Source organism: Chiloscyllium plagiosum, chromosome 9 (genome assembly GCF_004010195.1).
Source record: "Chiloscyllium plagiosum isolate BGI_BamShark_2017 chromosome 9, ASM401019v2, whole genome shotgun sequence".
Classification (NCBI taxonomy): Eukaryota; Metazoa; Chordata; class Chondrichthyes; order Orectolobiformes; family Hemiscylliidae; genus Chiloscyllium; species Chiloscyllium plagiosum.
Window position 1 is genome coordinate 91,869,379 of NC_057718.1, and position 24,594 is coordinate 91,893,972.

Here is a 24,594-nt window from a genome sequence, read left to right on the forward strand (position 1 = left end):
ATACCGTATTTCTTATAATGCAGAAAATCTCCTCGTCTGGTTCAGTCCCAGGACGATACACATCAAAGAATGCATTTGTAGGTTTGTGCAGTTTTAACACACTTTGAGGCATGTAAGTAGACAGGATCAAACAGAGAATTTTGAGTATATATAGTGACATTAAATGAACATCCCAACTTGTTTTACAACTGTTATCAAATAAAAATCTGATACAAGTCACAAGAAGAAATTAGTGCAAATGGCTAAATAAAAGTTTTAAGCAGCAAACAAAGGAGGAGAGATGGAAAAGCACGTTTAGCGAGGGAATTCTAGCATTTAAGACCATGGCAGCTGAAGGTACTATCAGCAGGAGATAGGTAAGCTGAACTTGATGCATTTTAAGATGTAACCACCAGAGATTTGAATGGCTTCAAGTTTAGAAAAGGTAAAAAAAAAAAATCAGGAAAGTGTCCAGGAATGCCTTCAAATAATCAAGTCCAGAGGTAACAAAAGTCAGTGTACAGTTTTCAGCAGCATATAAGCTAAGGAAATGGCAGAGATAAGTGATGCAACAGAGACAGAATTACATGCTTAGTGATGGAGGAGATATGTTGTAGGAAGCCCATGTAAGGTGGTGTCAAAATCAAGGTTCATTGCTTAAGACATTGTGTTATCACATTGGTCAGCCATCAGACTTAAGTTTACTACTGGCTGTCCAAAGAAAACTAACCTAATGTTGTAAATGAAACCATAAATTTCTAACAGTCATGGCCATGGATCATAACCCCAGATCAGAAAGGCTGGATAACTTAGGAGTTTTGTCACTGGAGCGCAGGAGGTTGAGAAGCTTATGGCCTTATTGAAGTTCATAAAATAATGAGGGGTATAGATAGAATTAGAAGTTGTTTCTTCCTTAAGATGGGGAATTTCAAGACGAGAGGGCACATTTTTAAGATGAGAGGAGGGAGCTTTTAAAAAGGCCTGAGGAACAAATTATTTATTATTTACACAGAGAATGGTTCACATGTGGAATGAACTTCCTGAGAAAGTGGTGGACATGGGTACAATTACAATGTTTAAAAGGCATTTGGATAAGCACATGAATAGGAAAGGTTTGGAGGGATATGAAACAGCAGCAGACAGGTGGGGCTAGTTTAGTTTGGGATTACGTTCAGCATAGACTGGTTGGACCAAAGGGTCTGTTTCCATGTTGTATGACTCCACGAGACATTGACTCCACAATTCAGTGAAATCATGGTTAATCTGATAATCCTTAACTCCTATCTTTCCCCATAATCCTTGATTCCTTTACTGATTAAACATCTGTCTATGTAATCCTGGATTACAGTTTACAACCTACCCCAAACAGCCCTCTATTGGTAAATAATTCCACAGATTTATTACCTGTAGTTCTTTTATCTCTGTTTTAAGTAAACCTTACCTTGAGATTATGACCTCTGGTCCTAGCTTCTCCCACAACAGGAAACCACATCTTAGTGTATACGCTGTCAAGACTTCAAAAAGATCTTACATATTTCAAAACAGTAAATCACATTCTTGTAAACTCTAACAAGAAGCAGCTCAACGTCGCTTCATGAAATATTTCGACACCTAGAATCCACGTCGTGAGCATTCGCTGGACTACCTTCAATGCCAGCATATCTTTTCTTTGATAAAGGGACCAAAATTGCATTCTAAGTGTGCCTCATTTTACTCCATTCCCTTTGGGAAAAAAAGGGCAACATTCCATTCATCTTCTCTATTACTTGCTGAATTAGCCTTTGGGATTTATGCACAAGGTCCCCCTTAATCCATCTGTGGTGCAGCTTCCTAGTCTTTCTCCATTTAAGTAATATTCAGTTCCTCTACTGTTTCTGACAAAGTGCATTAGCTCAGATTTTCCCACATTATGTACCATCTACCAAATGTTTGGTCACTTAATTAACCTACAGGGAGGTTCCATAGAAAGAAACACAAACCTTGTCCCTTGGAGTATCTCAGACTATAAACACGATGAAAGAAAAGACAACAGTCTGGGCAACAGACATTTTTGCATTTTCCCCTTTCAAGCATTCACAAGGACAAAGATTAAACAAGAGTTTGAATCCTGGCCTGTGCATCCTAGGAGGTGCTAATGAGCACGGTAACAGGCCAAGGTCTATGTGCATGCTAGAACACTGAGTTGAATGCATGCATACGTGTGCATTGAGGTGCTTGTGCGCACTTGCCTGGGTTTAGGTGCAAGAGTGCTGCGAGTCTCAGTCAAGAAAAACCCATCAGCGAATCACCCCTGTAATATAGGAAGATCATACTCTGTGCGAGAAGTCAGTTCAGAAGGAAACAGGACACAAGAATTTCATGGAACTCAGAAATCCAAAATTATTGAAAGCAAGTGCTCAACTCTCAAAGTTCTGCTCTCAAATATAACAGACTTATCTGCATACCTTTCAACTTTTAATTTTAAAAAAATTCTCATCTGCAAACAAATTATCACCGTAACTCACTAGCACACACTTGACGTTTAACCACCTCAGCCCGCAAAAGCTCAGACAGAATTCAAACACTTAATCCCTAGGTATTCTTGAAAGGCGAAAACACAAACTTATCTCTTGCTGAGACCGTATGTGTGTTATTATTTCGTTACATTTATTAACTAAAGAGAAAATGTGTTAACTTATGAGGACTTTGATAAATTGGCTGCTTTTAAATAGATTCATCTGGCCTGTGAGAAAGGGGCCAAGGGGAGAGGATCATTTTTAATTTATGTTGTCACAATCATCCAAGGAAGTGGAGGATTCCAGGTGAATAAAGGTGGTGGGTTTTTTTCACTTTAGCTGGACATCGACAATTTTTAGTATCCTATCTGGAACCATAATAATTTGGGGAATCTCACCTGGGAACTGGTCATAACACAACCAAGAGAATCAGCTCAACATCACACATCCAATACATTCTTCATTTTTTGCCTAACTAACCAACATTTTGACATTTCACTGTTTATTACCAACATAACTGTATAAAAGTTGTAACTATCAGGAGATCAGAAATGACCAGAATGTACACTATATTAAAGTGAAATGTTAGATTTCTTTCTCTCCTTAGTCTTTCATGGGATTCAGGCATCAATGTTAAGGCCAGCATTGGTTACACATCCTCATTTGCCCTTAAACAAAGTGGCCATTTCAGAGGGCATTTAAGAATCAACCACATTGTTCGCCTTGGTTAAAGCAAATTGTGGAAAGTTAATAAATAATCCTGGAATATTTTAAATCAGTGGCTATAATAATAAGCAAATGCAAAAAATCATTTAAGGGGAAATGAAAAACTCAACACTCCACTATGATATATAATATTGATGGCATCTATTCAAATAAATTTGTGACACTGATTGTCACAATAACCTAAACACAATCTACACACTGATTACACCTCAAAATATCTAGCTAGCAAAGTTACTTATACTTTATAAGATATTACAACTATACTTTGTGGTAAAATATTAAAAGTCGGCCATACTCCTAACAAAAGCATTATACTGAACTGAAGGTGTGAAGAGATTAAAAATCTCAAAACTTGGCAAGATCATTTTTAGTTAATTATCCATAACTAGCTAAATTCAGAGGAATGTAACAAGTTCAAATGACTAATATAGCTTTTGTAATGGAATGTTAGATCTTTTAACCAGAAATTGTACTTTTTGCATTTTCTTCGCCATTTTCTCAATGATGGGGATAAAGAAAAATTATAGTTGCCATTTGAACTGTGCCAGAAATCTCTCACATAGCAAAACATATTACTGATTCTCACCTCGTGGGAAATCCAATTAGACAAACTATTCATCATAAAGGACAGTGGATATAGCAAAAGTCCACTTTATCTCTCTTAAGACACACATGCAGTGTATTTGAAAAGGCACTCATTATTAAAGATGTCCATCTGGCAAAGCTGTATGCCTTTTGACAACTAATTACATCAAATGACAGTAATAAAAATATCAACACGAAGAATCTTGTTAAAAAGAAGTTTTTAGTCGGTCATTATTTATTAAAAAGAACTCAAATGGTTTTACAAATTTGGTCTTAATTGGAAAAAAAGCTAAAGAAATGCAAAAATTATCTAGTGTGAAAACTGAAGGGTTTATGAAAAACAAACATGCTAATTACACCAATTTGTTAACTATCAATGGGAATGGATTTGTTTGCCAATAGCTTTGTAGTCCTGTGGAAGCCAGGATTGCACCTGAGAAAGTGAATATGTACCATCTGCTTGCCCTTTATGTTTAGACTTCACTCTTCAAAAGGAAATTTTAAAAAGTCTACTGTTTCAAGTTCTACAATTAATAATAAAAAGATCTCTATGGCTAATAGAGTACACATTTCTCTGTACATTGAACAGCAAACAAAAGGAGGACTTCTATGGATAATTCTGTGTAAGAAATAATGACACAACACAGTAGATTGAAAAGAACCTTATGGTCGGTCCACTCTCCTGCAACTAACATAATTTCAAAACCCACGCTATCCAAGTCCAGGTACACTGGGTGCTTCCACATAGTCTTTTCACTCAGATTCCTTTCAGGCCTGCAATTTAGCAATAACATCCAAATGGACACCAAAAGCTGGGCCTCTTGACAGAAATAGAGTATAAGCCAAACAACACTTAAGTAGATGTAGCAACACAAGCTATACAACATCATTATATTATGGCAATTAAGGGACGATTATAGAAGCCTAATGAGCATGTACTAAACTTCAACGTTCTCCCTTGAATATATATATTTTATTTAAAGTGTTTCAAAAATATCAATTTATGCTTTGTATGGATCAGGTTATTTATCTATATAATTGGAATTCATTCTGCAAATTAATTCCCATCCAGTATAACTAAAAATAGAACTCTAATTATAGTTTATGTTAAACACTTTCAACAGTAAGCTACAAAGTGAACTTAAAGCAAGAACATCTTGCTGTAGAAGGGCTTACCACATATGGTTCTGCAATTTAAAAATGCCGTTTTGATCATATATTCATCTACATTTCTGATCAAAATTGTAAATGAGTCACCACTAACTACAAGAAAATGAACTCATGCAGTAATACAAGATGCAAACATAATTAAAAAGAATTACTATTAACATTGACTGAAGAATGCAATGTAAAGATCTGAAAGCAATTTACAGAAAAGTAGGAAGTATAAATATGTTCTGTAATATGGTGTGTATGCATGAGGTCACATTTAGAATGAACAGAACTATGATGCAGCCCTGTCATACACAAGATTTGGAGATGCCGGTGTTGGACTGGGGCGTACAAAGTTAAAAGTCACACAACACCAGGTTATAGTCCAACAGGTTTAATTGGAAGCACGCAGGCTTTCGGAGCGCCGCTCCTTCATCAGATGATTGTAGAGGACACAGAATTTATAGCAAAAATTTACAGTGCGATGTAACTAAAATTATACATTGAAAAATACCTTGATTGTCTGTTGAGTCTTTCATCTGTTCGAATACCATGATAATTTCATTTCTTTCATGTGTAAATCACAAAACCTTTTTTCAAAGTTGCATTCTCAGGTTAGCTGGAAAAACGGGTGTTAGCTAGACAATATATCTAGCTAGACACCTTCAACATATTGTCTAGCTAACACCCATTCTTACAGCTAACCTGAGAATGCAACTTTTAAAAAAAGGTTTTGTGATTTACACATGAAAGAAATGAAATTATCATGGTATTCGAACAGATGAAAGACTCAACAGACAATGAAGGTATTTTTCAATGTATAATTTTAGTTACATCGCACTGTAAATTTTTGCTATAAATTCTGTGCCTTAGAATTGTGTCCTCTACAATCATCTGATGAAGGAGCGGCGCTCAGAGAACACAGGGGCTAGACACCTTCAACATATTGTCTAGCTAACACCCATTCTTACAGCTAACCTGAGAATGCAACTTTTAAAAAAAGGTTTTGTGATTTACACATGAAAGAAGTGAAGCTATCATGGTATTCGAAGACTCAACAGACCATCAAGGTATTTTTCAATGTATAATTTCAGTTACATCACACTGTAAATTTTTGCTATAAATTCTGTGCCTTACAATTGTGTCCTCCACAATCACCTGAAGGAGCGGCACTCCAAAAGCTAGTGTGCTTTCAATTAAACGTGTTGGACTATAACCTGGTGTTGTGTGATATTTAACACTGTCATACACAAGTTGCATGAGAAAATCTGCCTGAGAAAATCAGAGGATATGCCCTGTTGGGTGTAGTTGGAATGAAGCCAGAAAATTTATGTTTCATTAATATAGACTAATCAAAATGATGTAGTAGAAGAGAGAAAAGTAGCAGGAAAATGAAGAAATACAAATTCAGGACAGTGAGCAACATTACTGTCACAAAGTTTGGCAGCACGGTGGCACAGTGGTTAGCACTGCTGCCTCACAGCACCAGAGACCTGGGTTCAATTCCTGCCTCAGGCGACTGTCTGTGTGGAGTTTGCACATTCTCCCCTTGTCTGTGTGGGTTTCCTCCGGGTGCTCCGGTTTCCTCCCACAGTTCAAAAATGTGCAGGTTAGGTGAATTGGCCATGCGAAATTGCCCATAGTGTTAGGTAAAGGGAGGGGTAAATGTAGGGGAATGGGTCTGGGTCGGTGGTGGGTCGGTGGGGACTTGTTGGGCTGAAGGGCCTGTTTCCACACTGTAAATAAGTAATCTAAGTAAGTAAGTAAGTAAAGTTTAATAATCTTTGAGAAGCTGGTCGAAAGTGATGGGAAGCATTTTATGTATCTCTATAGTAATAATGCATTACAAGAGGGAAGACAACAGATCTAAAGGTAATTTACAAAGTCAAGGATGTTAAGTAAAAGCTCTTGCAAGAAAAAGATGACGACAATGATTTTGAGGGTACTGGAAGCAAAACATCCTAGTGACAGGTTGACAATATGATTAAGGGTTGGTCAATTCTGGGGAGTTCAGGAATAATGAACTAGGTTAGAAAGCAATAAAGGGATGAAGTGGTGGTTTAACGGAGAAAGAGCAAACTGCACTATGATAGAAGCAGTAGAAGCTAACAAAGTGGGCAGGAAAGTGGTAAGGAAAGGGCCAGTTAAAGGACTTGAAAAAAATTCTGAAAACAAACCAAACATTCAACATCCAGTTACTTGATAATTCTCAAAAAATTTAAAATACCCTATAAAAACAGGCAGAACAATACTTCAAACTGGAGAAATACTTGGCTTCAATCAAAAAATTATGTAGTTCATGAACAAATTCGGTCTTCAGTGAGCTTACCTGTTGCTTTCTGACGAACAATATTTCTGGCCTTTTCAACTCCAGGGGCACCAGAGGTAGTTGCACTTCTAAATCGCATATGCTCTTGTGTGCCATCAGTCTGACTCCTCCAACTCAGAGAAAAGGACCTACCTACTGCATTTACTTTACTAAGATCTTGATGTACACCTTAAAAGTTAATGATGCATAAATAGGTGTTTAGTCCCACATATTGTTAATTTGTCAACATCTTATTGTTAAATAATACATACAGCATTCCTACACAAGAACTGAGATCACAGAGTTCACAAACGGCTGATAATACATTGAAATGTGAATTTTGGATATTCTTAAAATTAATAAGATAATTTATAATCAATTGTATTCGACATACAAGTACACTTTTTCACCTCCATTTTCTACTACGTTTTGAATTGGCTGGATGTGCAGAAGCAAATACAGCAAATGTCAATCTTCTATGATATGCTGTCAGACACTTTGTCCCCTCCATCATTATTCAGAAACATCAGAATATACTTCCATTCTGACAACACACTGATAACAGGATTAGTATACCTGACCAGACTGATGTTGACATCTGGGCCATATTCCCTCTAATTCTTAAAATCACAGCCCTCCAAACAATTTTAGTTGTCGAAATTTTGTTACCTCTTCCTCTTTGTTTCTTTTCCTTTTGCTCACTTAGCTTGTCCAGTGGTAAATCATTCATATCCAGGCTGTACACACATCTTGCCAACACCACAGTGAGAGAATCCATAATTTTTGCCCATTCAGTAATCAGTTCATTCCAGGTAGTGAGTGAAGAAAGCACAGACAGGAGCTCATCCCATAGTTCCCGTGAGATGTACACACTTAAATTAGCCCGAATCCAGGCAACAATGAGAGTCTGCAGAAAGAAAAAATAAAGATTTATGATGCTGTAATGAAATCTTTTTAAGTTTGAGTACAAATCCACACAAATAAAGCAAAAAATATATACAATATCAAAAGCCTTTATTTTAACCGTGATTGCACATCGGCAAAATAAAGCATAGTAACCCAATCACGATAAACTGTCGCAGCACAAATCGCAACTCTATGTTAAAAACCTTGACGTCTAAGCAGCACAAATAACAAACTGTAACAATTCACTCTTAATTTACTTCTTTAAATAATGTTTTGAAGTGTGATGCTTGTTATTCAATTTCATGTCAAATATTTACACTTTGATTGAACAAAAATTGAGACAATTAAGCTCTAAATTTCATGTTCTCATTGCCATGTTACAAGCAATTAAATCACTTCAAATCTAAACTGGGTCAACACTTTCAGGTGTTGTCATTATACTTGCGTTTGTCGTAAATTCTTGGGTATGCGTATATCAGTCGTATAAACTAATCATATAAATTGGTTCTTAATGACATTATTTTATGCAATGAAGATGTGTGACCTCTCTAACTCAGCACTGCATTTTCTTCCTTGACATTCACGACTGCTTGGATCATTATTACTTTAATATGCTAGTCTCAGCAAAGCTCATGATTCCTTTTTAAGAAGGCTAATATAAATGGACCACTGCTCCATTATCCCCACGTAGCCTTTTTCTGTAAGTTTTCCAAAAAAACAAACAATATTAGAAAATATTGTTCCAGTTGTACCCAATAAAGACAAGCTGAATAACCTACTTACTTCATTTCACCAATAATCTCATTATTCCACACAATTCCCACTTCCTCAACCCCAACATCCAATTCACCTCACATTTATTTTGCAAAAAAAAAACTGAATTGTGAAATTCAAAATGATGGCAATTGAATTGAATTTCACCCATCCCAGTTGCATCTCTCTCTCTCTGAGACCCTGTTGCTTATTTTTATTTATTTGTTTTGTTTTAAAGCATAACTTGCCTTTGGATAAAGATAAATCAACTGAATAACTTAAAGCAGAAGATTTTAAAAAATTAAGAAGATAGTGCAAAGATTTTGTGGAATTGCAAATATGGAATATGGTACAAACGCATCCAAAGCTATGAAGAAAATTCCAACAAACGTCAGCATTCATGATCATTGTTGAGATTTCTAGGCAACCCTGGAATGCTTCGAATCAGTTTAAACAAAAACAATATTAAAAACTACAATAATAAAATGAACTTAACAAAATGGCAAAAACGGCACACAGCAAAAGATTAAAATTTGCAGTTTAGAACACTAGAATTCTTCAGAGAAAATCTTACGCCCTGTGCATTTTGCTCTCCCCATCACTTGATGTTTGCTGCTCTATGGTTAAATTCAGACAGACTGTCATTACATCACAGCTTGTACACAGCAGGAGAGCTGTGAAACCACATACTGGAGGGAAGATCCACACTTTTGACTCACTGCCTTGTGTGTTGAAAAGAAGCAAAAAATGCCCAGAGTGAAGAGAGAAATGGCAGAAAAGCAGTAGTCTTTATTGAATGCTAACAAAAATGGCTTTTGGGCCAGAAGTTAGTTTAGTTCTTGAAGATCAAATACCTTCAAAGGATGTTAACTACAATGTTATGATGCCAGCTGATGGTAATATTGGACTAGTCTGGTCTAAAAATGAAACCTGGCATGATGGATTAAAAGTTTTATTTTTATTGTTTCGTTACTGGTGGCGATCAGTCATTGGTATCTTTGTGCAAAATATGGGCAAAGTTCGTTTAACAAAAGAACAAGTTTTAAAAAATGATAAAATAGAGCTATGTTAAATAAAAGTTCAGAAAAAAATTAACAAAAAACAGCAAAAAGAAAACCTGAATCCCTTCCGCAGCAATTTCCTTTACAAACACTTCACCCCAGTGAAGTAACAATTCTATTTTAATTGTTTAATTTCTGACTTAATTGACAAGGTTGCAAATATTCCCCTTCAGGTACTTTCTATACATTCACCAGATATGATCGTCTCCATGAGAAACAAAGTCACTGGCTACCTCACTTACTGTTCTAACAGAACTTGAAGAAAAGCCCTGTGTAACACTTAAAACAGTTAAGAACTTTTTTCCACCCAGCTATGAAAGCTCAGACTGTCACAAACCCCTCACACCTCCAACACTCCAATGTCTTTCTGTATGCTGCAAAATGTCAACTTGGTAAAGAATTCATCAATTAACTCCCCAGGTAATGTACCTAGTCATTTATTATATAAGTGATGCTTTTTTTTTTAGAAATTATGGTTGAAAATATTCAAAATGACTTTCTGATCGCTTAAAAGAAACAAGTTACCTTCACGGACTTAAAACCAAAAAACCTACTTATCTCAACTATAAAATCCAAATTTCTAAATGATAGTATAAACTTTTATCACAATATACTTGGTAGTTGATGTAAGTTTGCTCATTGAGCTGGAAGGTTTGTTTTCAGACGTTTTATCACCATACTCGGTAACATCATCAGTGAGCCTCTGGTGAAGCATTGATGGTATGGCCTGCTTTTTATTTATGTGTTTAAGTTTCCTTGAGTTGGTGACAGCATTTCCTGTGACGATGTTATTTCCTGTTCTTTTTCTCAGGGGGTGGTAAATGGGATCCAAGTTGGTGTGTTTGTTGATAAGTGTTCCGGTTGGAATGCCATGCTTCTAGGAATTCTCGCATGTCTCTCTCTTTGACTTGTCCTATGATGGATGTGTTGTCCCAGTCAAAGTGGTGCCCTTCCTCAACTGTATGTGAGGATACTAGTGAGAGTGGGTCATGTCTTTTTGAGGCTAGTTGATGTTCATGTATCCTGGTGGCTAGATTTCTGCCTGTTTGTCCAATGTAGCGTTTATTACAGTTCTTACAAGGTATTCCAACTGGAACTCCATCAACAAACACATATACTTGGATTCCATTTACCACCCCCTGAGAAAAAGAACAGGAAATTACAGCACCAACCCAAGTAAACCTAAACACAAATCAAAAGCAGGCCATGCCACCAGTGCTTCACCAGAGGCTCACTGATGATGTTACCTAGTATGGTGACAAAACATCCAAAAACAAACCTTTCCAGCTCAATGAGCAAATTTACATCCAGAACCCAATCTGAGTTACAAATCTTCTCAAAGCTTGCTAATACTTGGTAGTAATAAAACTGTAGCATTCAGTGTTATGCCAATGTTAACAATGATGAAAATCAAAATCAGACTTTAGAAAGCAACTTGTTTATCAATTTTAATGCAAAATTCAAGGTCATTTAATAATCAACTCTTTTATTCAATATCCTGCATTTGAAGGTTTCTATTAAATTTCTCAGAGTGGTTTTATTAAATGCAACACCTAGCAAAAGGAACAACAGATCAACAAAAGCCTTGCTTTTGTACTACCATAGATACTGTCTGTACATTGTTGCATTACTGAATCCTTATACTACACAAAACAATACAGTGGAGCCGACTTATAACGAATGTGTACTTATAACAAAGTGTACTTAACACAAAATAAGGTAATACTCAGTTATGATGAAATTATTTGTATATTACAAAATCTGACAAGCAACCACTACATTAAAATAATTACTTCAAAAATAATCTGGCCTGTTTATTCAAAATCCACCAATTTTTTAAAATCTTTAATGAATTTCCCCTGAACTGAATGAATTGCTAGCCATTTTCAAGGGGCAGTTAACAGTCAAACCCTTTCTGTAGGTCTGGAGGCATATGCCAGCCAGACTAGGTAAGGAGGACAGATTTCCATCCCCAAAATACAGTTGAGAACCAGATTTCGATTTTGTTTTACAACAATCGATGGTAGTTTCATGGTCATCATTACCAAGATTAGCTTTATATTCCAGATTTTGTTCTCAATTTAAACTCCACCAACTGCTGCAGTAGGATTTAAGTCACGTGCTCAGGACATGATCCCAGGCCTCTGAATTACTAGTGCAGTGACATTATCACGATACCACCATGTCCCCAGTTTTTAAAAATATCCACTAGTTTCAGTTGTAGGAAACAGAAACTTGGAATCAATTATCTTGGATAGGATATGGTTTATAGGCAAGTTTGCAGTTTAAACAGAGGCTATAACTCAATGCATCTTGGCTTTTGTGCATACCTTTATCCTCTTTCAATTTCTTGTGTAGTTTTGTGCCACAGTCATTGACCTCCAAGCAACAAGAATCCTTGTTCTGGTAAAAGCTTCTTAGACCTTATTATCTTGCAGACAGCTCTGGAGAATTATTAATTAGCAGCAATCAATTCTGAAAATTACAGATGAATACTTAACTGCCACTGCACAGACACTGCAGTGTCCTCCTATAACTTGCACCAAGGTTTCAGTTTCCATTACACGGCGTCAGTTTGGTTTTAATTTTCTTAAAAGTGTTAAGTTCAATTTTACTCGTGGGTTTACCTTTTCTATTTCTATGTCAGTTTCACTTGCAGTTCAGCTTGTTTTGAGGATAATCTCAAAAAACACAAAATTAAACTCTGAAATAGAGATTCCCTCACAAAAGAAATCATTTAACCTATCCCTCCTTGGACAAAATATCAGTTAGTAATAGGTCAAGAACAAAAATTGAATAGTGGGAATTTTGGTGGGAATGAGATTAAGGAAGTGATCCCATATCTTTCAAACAAGAAAAGATCAACAAGTGAAGATGATACATGGAAGATAAACTTCAAACAAATGGATGTTCAAGGCTAATTCAGGAGGAGTGTGAGAAAGGTTTGACTTTGTGAAAGTAGGATTTGGAAGCAGCAACAGATGCTCTGAATGAATGGTCTCTAGCTCAGTACCAAACTAGACCATAAGCTGTTCATACTTATTAGAGTTAAGGATATGGGACAGTGGAGAGACATTTAAGGAATTGCACCATCCCAAAATGCTGATAAAGCATTAACGTTTTTAAATTATGGGCTTGATTTTCCAAGTGACAATCTGCAAGAAGTGGCCTCACATCTCTGACAGGTGATTGTGATCAAGACCTCAGAAGTGCAGAGTCAGAATTCCGTTCTGACAGTTCCCTCTCATGCAGAGTTGTCAGAGGAAGGCAAATCACGTCCTCCTTTCATAACAGTCAGCTACCATTTTCTGAAGTTTAAAGATCCAGAATCACCTTTACAGTTGGTTTAAAATGCTAAGTACACAAGAGAAATGAGAGGTTGGGGGGGGGCAGCAATTTCCTGGATAATTCTTTGGAGTTTGTCGCAAAGATGATTTTGCAGGTTACCCATTTGCAACTTCCACCTAAACTGGAATAACATCTGCCTCTGTGAATTGCCCGGTGTGTATTTTGACATTAAAAGTTGCTTCAAGAATGTTTGTTATTATTGGCCATCAACGATGATATCTTGAAATTATCTTCATTCTCTAAGATGATCTAAAATTGCTGGGCTTTAGAGAAACGGGATTAAGTTTCGTCCAAGTCAACCATATTTGATGATGGATAGTAAAGCCAGTTGTTGTGGTCCTGTTCGCCGAGCTGGGAATTTGTGTTGCAGACGTTTCGTCCGCTGTCTAGGTGACATCCTCAGTGCTTGGGAGCCTCCTGTGAAGCGCTTCTGTGATGTTTCCTCTGGCATTTATAGTAAAGCCAGTTTTGTGCCAGGCTCTTTGATGGCTTTCCTCCATGAGCTTGGGAACAAAACTGGGTTTATACAAAAGGAAACAACCAAGATGGGAGACAAGTCAAAATTGAAGTGCACCCAACACCATGGTATTTAGGGCGGCACAGTGGCACAGTGGTTAGCACTGCTGCCTCACAGCGCCGGAGATCAGGGTTCAATTCCCGCCTCAGGCGACTGACTGTGTGGAGTTTGCACGTTCTCCCCGTGTCTGCGTGGGTTTCCTCCGGGTGCTCCGGTTTCCTCCCACAGTCCAAAGATGTGCAGGTTAGGTGAATTGGCTATGCTAAATTGCCCGTAGTGTTAGGTTAGGGGTATGGGTGGGTTGCGCTTCGGCGGGGCGGTGTGGGCTTGTTGGGCCGAAGGGCCTGTTTCCACACTGTAAGTAATCTAATCTAATCTAATCTATCCATCACAACAGTTTGCTTACTCACGTTATTAAATAAATTGCAAGATAAAATGTGTAATAAGCATGAATTCAAATATTTTGGAAATTCGGTGAACCAAAACTGTAATTTCAATTTCAAGCAATTTTAGGGAATTTCTAATTTGAATCCTTAATAAAATGTAAATTTAATAGAATCAACAAAAAAAATAAATGCATTCATGCTACACTCAGTCATGTCACACAAATAAGAGACAATCTAACCATTGCATCTTGACATTCAATAGTGTTGCCATCACTGAATTCCCCTCTATCAACATAGACCAGAAACTCCACTGGATTCACTAGTGCCTACAAGAGCAGGTCAGAGGCTTGGAATACTGTGGTGAGTAATTCACTTCATGACTGCTTAAAGCAGTCCATCATCTACAAGGCACAAGTAAGGAGTGTGATTGGAACACTGAATGGGTGCAGCTGCAGCAACATTCAAGAAGCTTGAAACTATCCAGGATAGAGCAGTCCATTGATTGGCACTGCATCCACAAACACCCACTCCATCTACCACTGATGCTCAGTAACAGTGTGTATTATCTACAAGATGCACTGAAGAAATTCAAAAATCCTCAGACAGCACTTTCCCAAACTATGATCACTTCCATCTTGAAGGGCAAAGGCAGCAGATATATGGGAATACTACCACCTTCAAATTCCCTTCCAAGCCATTCACCATCCTGACTTAGAAATATATCACAGTTCCTTCACTATTGCTGGATTAAAATTCTGCAATTCCCTTCCTAATGGCATTGTTGATAAACCCACAGCAGGTGGACTGCAGTGGTTGAAGGAGGTAGTTTACCACCACCTTCTCAAGGGCAACTAGGGACAGGCAATAAATACTGGCCAGCCAGAGACACCTACAAATGAATTTTAAAAATTGAAGATATTATCAACCATTTATTCCTGCAATCATGTCATTTGCTTTGAAAGAAATCAACATCCATTATCTTTTTAAATCCAATACCTGCTCAACAGAAAACTCAGGAGCGGCAATTTATAATTAGAGACATTGACTGATTAGGAAAGAGCTAATCTAAGTTGGTACCAGACATACTTTGTGGGAGATTTTTCAATTCACACCAATCCTATAACATCAATAAAGCACTAAAACAAGACAGGATACAACCTAAAATATTGATCTTTTTAAACACCACAGAGAAGGTAAGCTACACATTTTCAAACAACACAAGGGCCACAAATAAATCCACAAGAGCCAACGCGGATACCTACCAATACAACATGCATGAATTGGCATGGCATAATCAGCAATTGAAACTCTTACTGCAGAATTAGTCTGTCAGCTTTTCTTTCCTGGGCTCATACAAAGATATCCAATGATGACTAATCTGCCTTTTTTAAATACAAATTGTTAACTTATACAGATATATTGTACTGACACAGACACACTGCATAATTCACAAGAAGCTATTGTAATTTTACACATTTTACCCGGAAAAGTAGTCCTGCCATGTGTTCTGCAAAAATATCCCGGTTGTGCAAATCGTGCTGCTTTGGCATAATTGTTTCAGTGATCTTAAGTAATACACGCAAAAGTTGTTCCCTATGTGAAAGTCAAAAAAATCCAGTCATTCAAAAATATACTAAGAATACATCCAAATCAACAACTTTGAAATTTTCCCAATTTCCTGAACAGTTTTCTGAACATTAATGAACGTGTGAGGAAATGAATTTCCAAATCAGTGGGCAAGGTACCCCATTAGGTGTTAATAGTCATAAATTGGTCTCATTAAAGTCCTGTGCAAAGTAATCAGTTTACGAAACTAGCTGCTAGAACAGCAATAAATTTCAGGGAATAAGATGAAACAGTTTGGAAACCTTAGCAGTAGAACACGGGACTTCTATTCTTGGAAATATCCCAACATTGTAATGCATAAGTTGTGCCAGAAAATTTACATTAGATTGATATTTGTTACATCTTAAGTGTGGCAGGGCAATTGTACTTAAACATGGTTTGGACGACCAGGTTAACAACACCATTAAATTAATGCTGGATCCGGGGAGTCAGAAAAAAAGAATCATTCCTAAGCTAAAGAAAATCTCCAAACTTCATATCAAATAGAATCAGTTTAAGGTTAAAATATTTATTTTGGCCTAAAGCATATAATAGAAATCAACAGTAGCAAAGTAAAATTACACCAAAATGTCCTACTATACATCTGAGGCAAATGTCCACAGATTTACTCTTTCAAAAAAAACATACACATCAGAAAAATATAGACACAGTGCCTGACAGCCAAACTCACCATGTTTTCTTGCTCATGTTTAATTCCATGATCATGTGCCTGTAGATACTTAATACTGCCTTGCAGACATCAATCTGTTCTTCGAGGATCTTTGAAACATCATTGCAAGGTTCCAACAAGAATACATTTGCAGAATTGGTCAAAAATACCTTTTAAAAAAAGATGCAAATATTCCTATCAAAATGTACTTCAAGTATGACTCCTCTCGATAGGAACAATTGATTTCTGTTTAGAATTGTTCTGAAAAGTTGTGATTGCACTATGCATTGATTCACTTCAAAGTGCATTAAAGAAAAATATCAATTGCACTGCCTCAAAATCTTTCATAACTTTATACAACTTTTATAAATCTTGCTCCTTGAATATTTCACAACACAAAAGTACTATAAATGTGAAATAAAAATATAAAATAATTGAAATATTCAGGAGGCCAAACAGTATTATTCTTTTTAAGTAACTCCTTAAGGTTCATAAGATCTTATCAGGACTGGAAGATTAAAGCAATGAACAGTTTCAACAAAGCCATAGTGCAAGAATGAGCATATTTCCTGCAGTACAAGAATTGCCCAAGTGGTTGTGGCTTTCAGCAAAGCATTCTGCACATCATATGAAAGCAACTCACTGAGCATTGTAAAGCTTCTTAATAAGAGCTTCTTGATATTTATAATGAAATAAATCACAGCAATACTACAATTGTGGATATATCATTGAAAATAAACAAAAGCCATACATTTCATTTTTGGCAGGCGACATTATTGAAAAAGAATCGTTTTCATATTATTGCTGTCAGCAATCAGTTGCAAAAATAAAACATTAACATAGATCCAGAAGCAGACCACATATAATGAAAGGGGAACAAAATTATTAAGTGTCACCCTGAAAAGAATCTGCTCATACAAGAACTTAACTGACACTCACCTGCAACGTTGATTGAACACCAGCCTGAATATTTGCATTTTCCTCTTCAAAAACACAGCCCCGATTGATGGCATTTGTAAAAGAGTATGTTCTTCCCCAGCTAGACGTACGCCGATGCCTTGACTGCTGAATGGTCTTAAAAGCAGAAAAAGAGATTTTATGTTATATTTATTTTAAGATGTGCAAACCTCTGAAGATAGCAAACTTCATTTTCAATTTTGTAATTAATCTACCAACACTAAAACAGTCAAAATGTCAATCATTCTATAAATCGCCACTTATCACTGTACCATCCAATGAACAGCAAATTTATTTAGATAAATTACAATTGAATAAATCCATACAGTTCCCATAATGCATGAAGTCTGGAGATTTGCCTAGAACACCATATCGTGGTCAGATTTCAGTGTTGAATAATAAGGTCTCAGGCCTTTCTTGTTCAAATGCATTTACTGAGTATCTACTGTTTATAGCTCTTACAAGATGCAAGCACTAGGCATATAGGGCACACCTGACAAAAAAAAATACAGAAAGAGGGTAAAACTCAAAGCACAAAAATAATGTTCACAGACAGAATCCCTCAAGATATATTAACATAAATGTTAGCTGAAGAATGTAAACTTTATCCTATCAAGCCGCAGGATCTGGGCATCATTGTTGTCCATTCATATTCCCATCAAAAAGGTTTGTTGGACCATTTCAGAGCGTACTTGAGAGTTAACCACATTACTGTGGGTGTTTACAGCAATGATGGTATCATGGCCACTATTACTGAAACTAGATTTTTAAATTCCAAATTTGTATTACTTTTGTGTAAATTCCACGAGCTGCCATCAGACTTGAATCTGTGTTCTCACAGCAGTAAGTCACATCTGGGAATACATCCACAAATAAATGAAAAATTTACCTCCTTCCATTAATGCCCTGAACAATTTATCATGATTAATATATATTCAAACTGACAAATTTGAAAATATAATCCTGAATTGATATCAGTTTTAGAAATCCAGTTTTGCCACCTGGGTGACTTCTACATTAATAGCCATATACCTGTTTTAAAACCATAGATGATTTCACATGACAACTGCACTGCAAGTTTCCTTATTTCTTAAACAAGAATTTGGGTACAATTAAATTGGAGTACATACAAGATGGCCTTACAAAAGAAATTGTGTTATTTTAGGAAATATTAACCTAATACGTTAAATGATGGCATACAAACTTAATCAAGTGAAATAAATTTCTATACTATTGAATCAAATGGTATTCTGAATGCACAATTCACCATAGTTCTCAGGAATATAAAGAATAAGAGGAAGAATCAACATGCATTTGCATATAGTGCCTGTTTTAAAGTATCAAATGCAGCAGCAGATTTGTAACAAGTTTCCACAAACAGAAATGCACAAATGAGCAAATAATCTGTTTTTGTGATGTTGACTGAGGGATATTTATCGGCCAGACCATCAGGATAACCTCTTTGCTCTTCTTCTAAATGGTAGCCATAGAATCATTTGCACCTTTCTAAAAGCTTAGACAGGGCCTCAAAGGGCACCATTTCAAATAGTGCAGCATTCGTTCAGTAATGCATGCATGGATTCTCTGCAAAAACAGATTCTTTACATTTGGTATTGTTCCATCTCACTCTTATAAAAATCTCCACTTTGAACTGCCAAGTTTGGGACTGTTTCCTTGATTTCTTTTTTGAGGGGAGAAAGGTATCAGAGTATTTCCAAGACATAGAAGCACTTTTTCGCTGCAAAAAGCCACTTTAGCATCAGGTACTATGAAGCACAAACAAACTGTAGAATATGTTCCTGACACAAGAATGCCTTCAGCCTCCTCTCAGTAGCACATCCATGCTGCATTTATTGAATCAATCATTCTGACTCAACTGTAAATCTCCTGGCTGTTCTGCATTAACTTTCACTCCATCGCCTAATGTTTGGATTAAAATGCAAATCCTAGAGAAAAGAGGCTTAACTAATACAGATGGGCCAAGAAATCAACAGCTTTGCATTTTTGCTTTACATCAACCAAAAAATCATAAATGGTATGAAAAATAGCAAAATGGTAAATTGCTCCAAGATACATTTGAAAATTCTTATTTACCTCTTTACTATCAGTCAGCAATACAGAAAGATGCTCTGTATGGTCGACAACATCATCATCTGTTTCTGACTTTTCTGGCTCAGCCATAAATGGAGGTTTGTTTTCGTGCAAGATCCATTTGCGATAAACCTTTACCACTTTTTTTATTGCTGATGCTTCGCAAGATGGTAGAAGAAAACCCTAAAAAGATATACCAATTAGATACACAAGTTCTATTAATAATCACATCAAACAAAATAAATCATCAAATAAATGATAGGAAGCACCTCCAATTGACTGGCTTACTAAAATCCTTCCAATCATTTATTAATTGACAAATTAAAATAACATTTTGTAAAACAATTGTTCTTAACAACGGGAGTTTCTTCAAACTAATTCAAAATGTAAGAAGAAATGGGAGGAGTAATGCAAGCTAAGTGACATGTGGTGATGATGGATCACTCATTTAAGCAGTACTTTTTATATAGTATCATTTTGCTATGACAGTCGTTATTGGTAACGATTCAACTCATCAAATTTGCCTCAATTCCGATGGAAGTAGCGAAAGTGAAATTTGGCAAAGAATTACACATACAGCTTTTTTTTAATACTGACTGTTTTATAGAAACAAATCTGCCTGCCTAAGCCATTACCAATTTATGGTATTGAGACTGTTATAGTAATCAGACACTTCAGCACATTCTGACATTCTAAACTGGTTTTCAGACATCTCAGTTTGGAAGGACACCTATTGAAGGCAACTCAAAATGAATAGGCCTACCTGATTAAAGTGGCTTCAGTTCGACATTCCTTCTCTCTGAGCACTAGATCATTGAAATGCCTGATGGAACAAAGTCTATCTACGCTTGTAATATAAATTGGAAAATTGAAACAAACCTCAATCCAGGCAAACCTTCAGTAGTGTCATTTCCTGTGGTGATGTTATTCTAAAAAACAGGAAATGACATTACCCTGGGAAATGACGCCATCAACCTAAGGAAACCTAAACACATAAATAGAAAGTGGGTCACTAACACCAGTGCTTCACCGGAGGCTCACTGATGATGTTATCTAGTATGGTGATGAAATGTCTGAAAATGAACCTTCCAGGTGAGCGAGCAAACTTACATCCAGAACATCAACCTGAGCTACAAATCTTCTCAAAACTCGCTAACACACCAGTATATTAATTGCCAAACATTTTGACAGATTGAACAATAAGCTTTCAAAGTTCAGGAAAATATCTGGTTGAAATGTTGTCATTAATTTTAACTGTCTGGTCACTTACTGTCGAGGACTTTGAGAAAAGAATAGCGCTTCCTAAAAAGCCATTAAACATTCGCACTTTAAAGGGGGGATGAATTTACTTCTGAGCCAGGATCTGGAAAGCTCTAATTCAAACCTACTGGAGTCAAACTTAAAACCCCGCTCAGGAATAAGCAGAATCTAAGTAGATTCCATTGGCCAACTACATAAGCTTGAAAGCAGAGTTAGAAGTAGTGAACTGGCACACTTGTTCAGGGGATAGATCAATAGAGACACAGTGACAGACATTTAACGGAATATTTCAGAGTACTCAGAATAAACATATTCCTGCTCTGAAGAAAAATTCTAAACAGAGGATCCACCATCTATGACTAGTTAAGGAAGTTTGGTAGAGAATTAAACTTAAGAGAAAAGCATATAACTGCACAAAGATGAGTGGCAGTTCAGATGACTGGTCAGAATTTGAAGAATGATAGAATGACCAAAAGGTTAATCAGGAGGAAGAAATTAGACTATAGGGCAAAGCAAACTAGGAATGTCAAAACAGATACTAACGGTTTCTGCAGGTAATTAAGTAGAAGAGAAGTAAAGCAAGCACTGGCCTCTAGAAAGTGAGAACAGTGACTTTTTAGTAAAGAAGGAAACGGTAAGTGAAACTAATTTTGTTGCTGTCTTCACTATAGAAGGTACAAAAAAAATTCCAGTAATATCTATAAATTAGAGGTTAGAAGAGAGAGAGGAACTTAATGAAACTATCAGGAAGGAAGTAGTACAAAGCAAATTGATGGAGCTGTAAACTGACAAGTCTCCAGGTCCAGATGAACTTCATTCTAGGGAACAAAAGAGATTGTTAGTGAAGTTAATTATCCAAAAACCCCTATATCCAGGCAAGGTTCCAATATATTGCAAATGAGCAATATTTTAATTGATTGAAGTAGTGAGGGAGGCAGAAAACAGTGAACAAAAGGTCTGTTAGCTTGATGTCTCCCATGGGAGATGTGATGGAATCAATCACACTTCAAAAAAACTCAATGTAATTGGGAAGACTCTGCACGATTTTGTCAAAGGGAAGTCATGCTTAATCAAATTATTCGAGTTCTTGAAGGAGTAACATGCAGGATAAAGAACAGCCTGTGAACATATTATACTTGGATTTCTAGAAGGCATTTGATAAAATGCCACAAATGTTATTTTGGAAAGTAAAAGCTCATTGTGTTTAGGGAATGCAACAGGTTACCATGGATAGAAGACTGGCTAACTGACAGAAATCAGAATATGGAAAAATGAGTTTTAGATTGGCAGGATGAAATCAGTCCTGAGGGCTCTGTACTGGGGTCTCAATTTTTTTTTTACAATTTACATCAATGACTTAGGTGAGTGAAGTCAAGGCATGGCAGCAAAATTTCTAGATGACATTAAAACAAGCAAGAAGGTACACTGTGAAGAAGACATAAGGAAGTTGCGGGCAAGTATAGGTGGGTTGAGTCAGCAGGCAAAGATCTGGTAGATGGAGTATATGTGTGAAAATGTGAAGCTTTTCATTTTACCAGAAAGAATAAAAAAAAGTATTAGTTAAATGGCGAACAACTCAATTGCTATGAAGATGTGGTTGTAATATACCTTTAAGAGAGTAAAAACTAGCAGTGACAGCATCGAGTGTTCTTAATAAGACACACTAACGTGCTCCAGCTACTGGGATACCCCAGTAGCTGGTTGACTGAAAATCACAAAACAGATTCAAATTAGGCCAATCAGTTTAAATTATACCCCAAAAAAACCCAAATTCCAATCAAGTTTGAATTGAGTATGTTGACAATCTTAAAAGCCAATGACAATCTGATGCTTTGGGGTATAAGACCAGGGAAAATTGAACAGTTAGGAGGAGAACTGCCACCAGACCAAGAGCTGTAGACTGCTAGTCAGAAATCTCAGAGGTACCTGTCCAGAGTTTGCAGAGAGAAAAACCTCAACTCTGACCTGGAGAGCCAATCTACCAACAAAGATAAAGAGAAGATTTGACCACTGGTTGGTTTTAAAATTTGAATTTTTCTGTAATTCTTAATTGGGGGGTTTTATCGGACTGGTATTACGGAAGGAGAGGTAAAGATAGGTTACAGAAAGGAGTTGTAAATAGTTGTTAGTTAATTATTCTCTGTTATATTTTAAGAAATAAAGTTGTTAATTTTTACTTTAAATAATTCTTGGCCACTCAAATTTTTACAATTACTGCGTGGGATAAATCTTTTCTATGGTGTTGGTTTTAAATTAAGCAGGAAAGTTTACCCTGTGCTGTAACACAATTCAGTGATGCAGAGAAATGGAAGTGTTCTCTTTCTAGTTCATGAGTCACAGCAAGTTAATGTGCAGATACAGCATGTTATCGAAGAGGCCTAATGGCACGTTATCCTTTACTATACGAGGGATATTTAAGGAAGGATATAAATTCAATGAAGGGGGTTGACTAAATTGATATCACTAACACATAGGTTGACTTAGGGTGTACAGGCTAGGCAATTTCAACAGAGAGGGGTGACTTGATGTGTGTTTAAGATCCTGAATAAGTTTGATATATTGAGTGTGAAAAGGCCAAAGATCCTCATTTTGTGGGTTTGTCTGGAAACAGGGATATTGTTTTAAAATTTGGGGTCCCTGTTTCAGATCAGGGATGAGGAGATTTTCTTTCTCAGCTTGTTGGACACATTGGAATGCTCTGCCTCAAAAGGTGGTAGAGGCAGACCATGAGGTATTTTTAAGACAGAGGTGGATTCCTGTCAGGCAGTGGTTATCAGGGATAGATGGAAATGCAGCATTCAAAACACAGACAGATAAGCCATCTTAATGAATGGCAAAGTAGGTTCAAAGGACCAAATGGATTATTCTTACTTCTAGTTTGTATGTTCATATCAAGAGTAGGGTTTCATGTAAAAGTCACTAGAGAAAACTAGCATTTGCTGAATTCAAGAAGGTCAAAGGGATATAGTTGCATGAGGAGATAATGTTTTTGCAAGTTCTTTAAGATTGTTCAGTCTGAATCAAGTTATATTTTTCAATTGAGGCATTTAATAGGGTATTAGAAAATTATTATACAAATAAATAAGATACAAGGACATGGAAAAAGAAAGGCAGGAGAATGGCACTAAGTTACAAAGCTCATTTGGAGAGTCGATGCTGACAAAATGGGCCAAATGAACTAAAATGTTTAAGCATTTTCTAAATACTGTATCCAAGCACAGTACTAGCATGATTGGTCCACTAGAGGGTGTCGTACCTTCATTTAAAACAAGTCCTCATGATTCTACAAGTTGCACACACTTCATGTTGAATCTTGGAAATCTCTAGAATGTTTTCATTTCTTCATGAATATTAATGATTGTAGCAAATTTTCATATTTCAGCCATTTCCCACATTTTCACTTTCACCCCTTTCCCTACTCCCAGAACTGCAAGAGTTCCACTTGTCATTCCTTTTCATCCCACCAGCCAAATATCAACCTGTGCTGTTTATATATCCTCCAGGGAGATGCCACAACCAAACCAACCACAATCAGCATTCTGAAGAGACCGTCCTCAGCACGAGACACTGTCCTACAATCTTCATCAACACTCATCATCGTTCCATGTAATCATAGAAGATGTAACAGCAGCTTTTTCACTACTCCCAACTGTTCAAGGCCCCAAATGTACCTTTTAGTGAACCAGCAGTTTACTTGCACTTATTTCAAGTCAGTACACCGCACTTGTTTCTCACTATGCAGTCTCATCTACAATGGGGAGACCAAACATGGATTAAATTAATGATAAAACAAAG

General features: G+C 36.6%; 1 protein-coding gene across 7 annotated transcripts in view; it reads right to left on the minus strand.

Annotated features, from left to right (window-relative positions):
• ralgapa2 (Ral GTPase activating protein catalytic subunit alpha 2) overlaps positions 1-24,594 on the minus strand; it is a 585,975-nt gene that overhangs the window by 411,400 nt on the left and 149,981 nt on the right. For all 7 annotated transcript variants that reach the window (XM_043696530.1, XM_043696529.1, XM_043696527.1 and 4 more), the window contains exons 11-16: positions 19,543-19,722; positions 17,431-17,565; positions 16,513-16,661; positions 15,698-15,809; positions 7,915-8,152; positions 7,267-7,434 (exon numbers count right to left, since the gene is read on the minus strand). In XM_043696530.1, the coding sequence (XP_043552465.1) occupies positions 7,267-7,434; positions 7,915-8,152; positions 15,698-15,809; positions 16,513-16,661; positions 17,431-17,565; positions 19,543-19,722 (982 nt within the window). The remainder of the gene's footprint in view (positions 1-7,266; positions 7,435-7,914; positions 8,153-15,697; positions 15,810-16,512; positions 16,662-17,430; positions 17,566-19,542; positions 19,723-24,594) is intronic.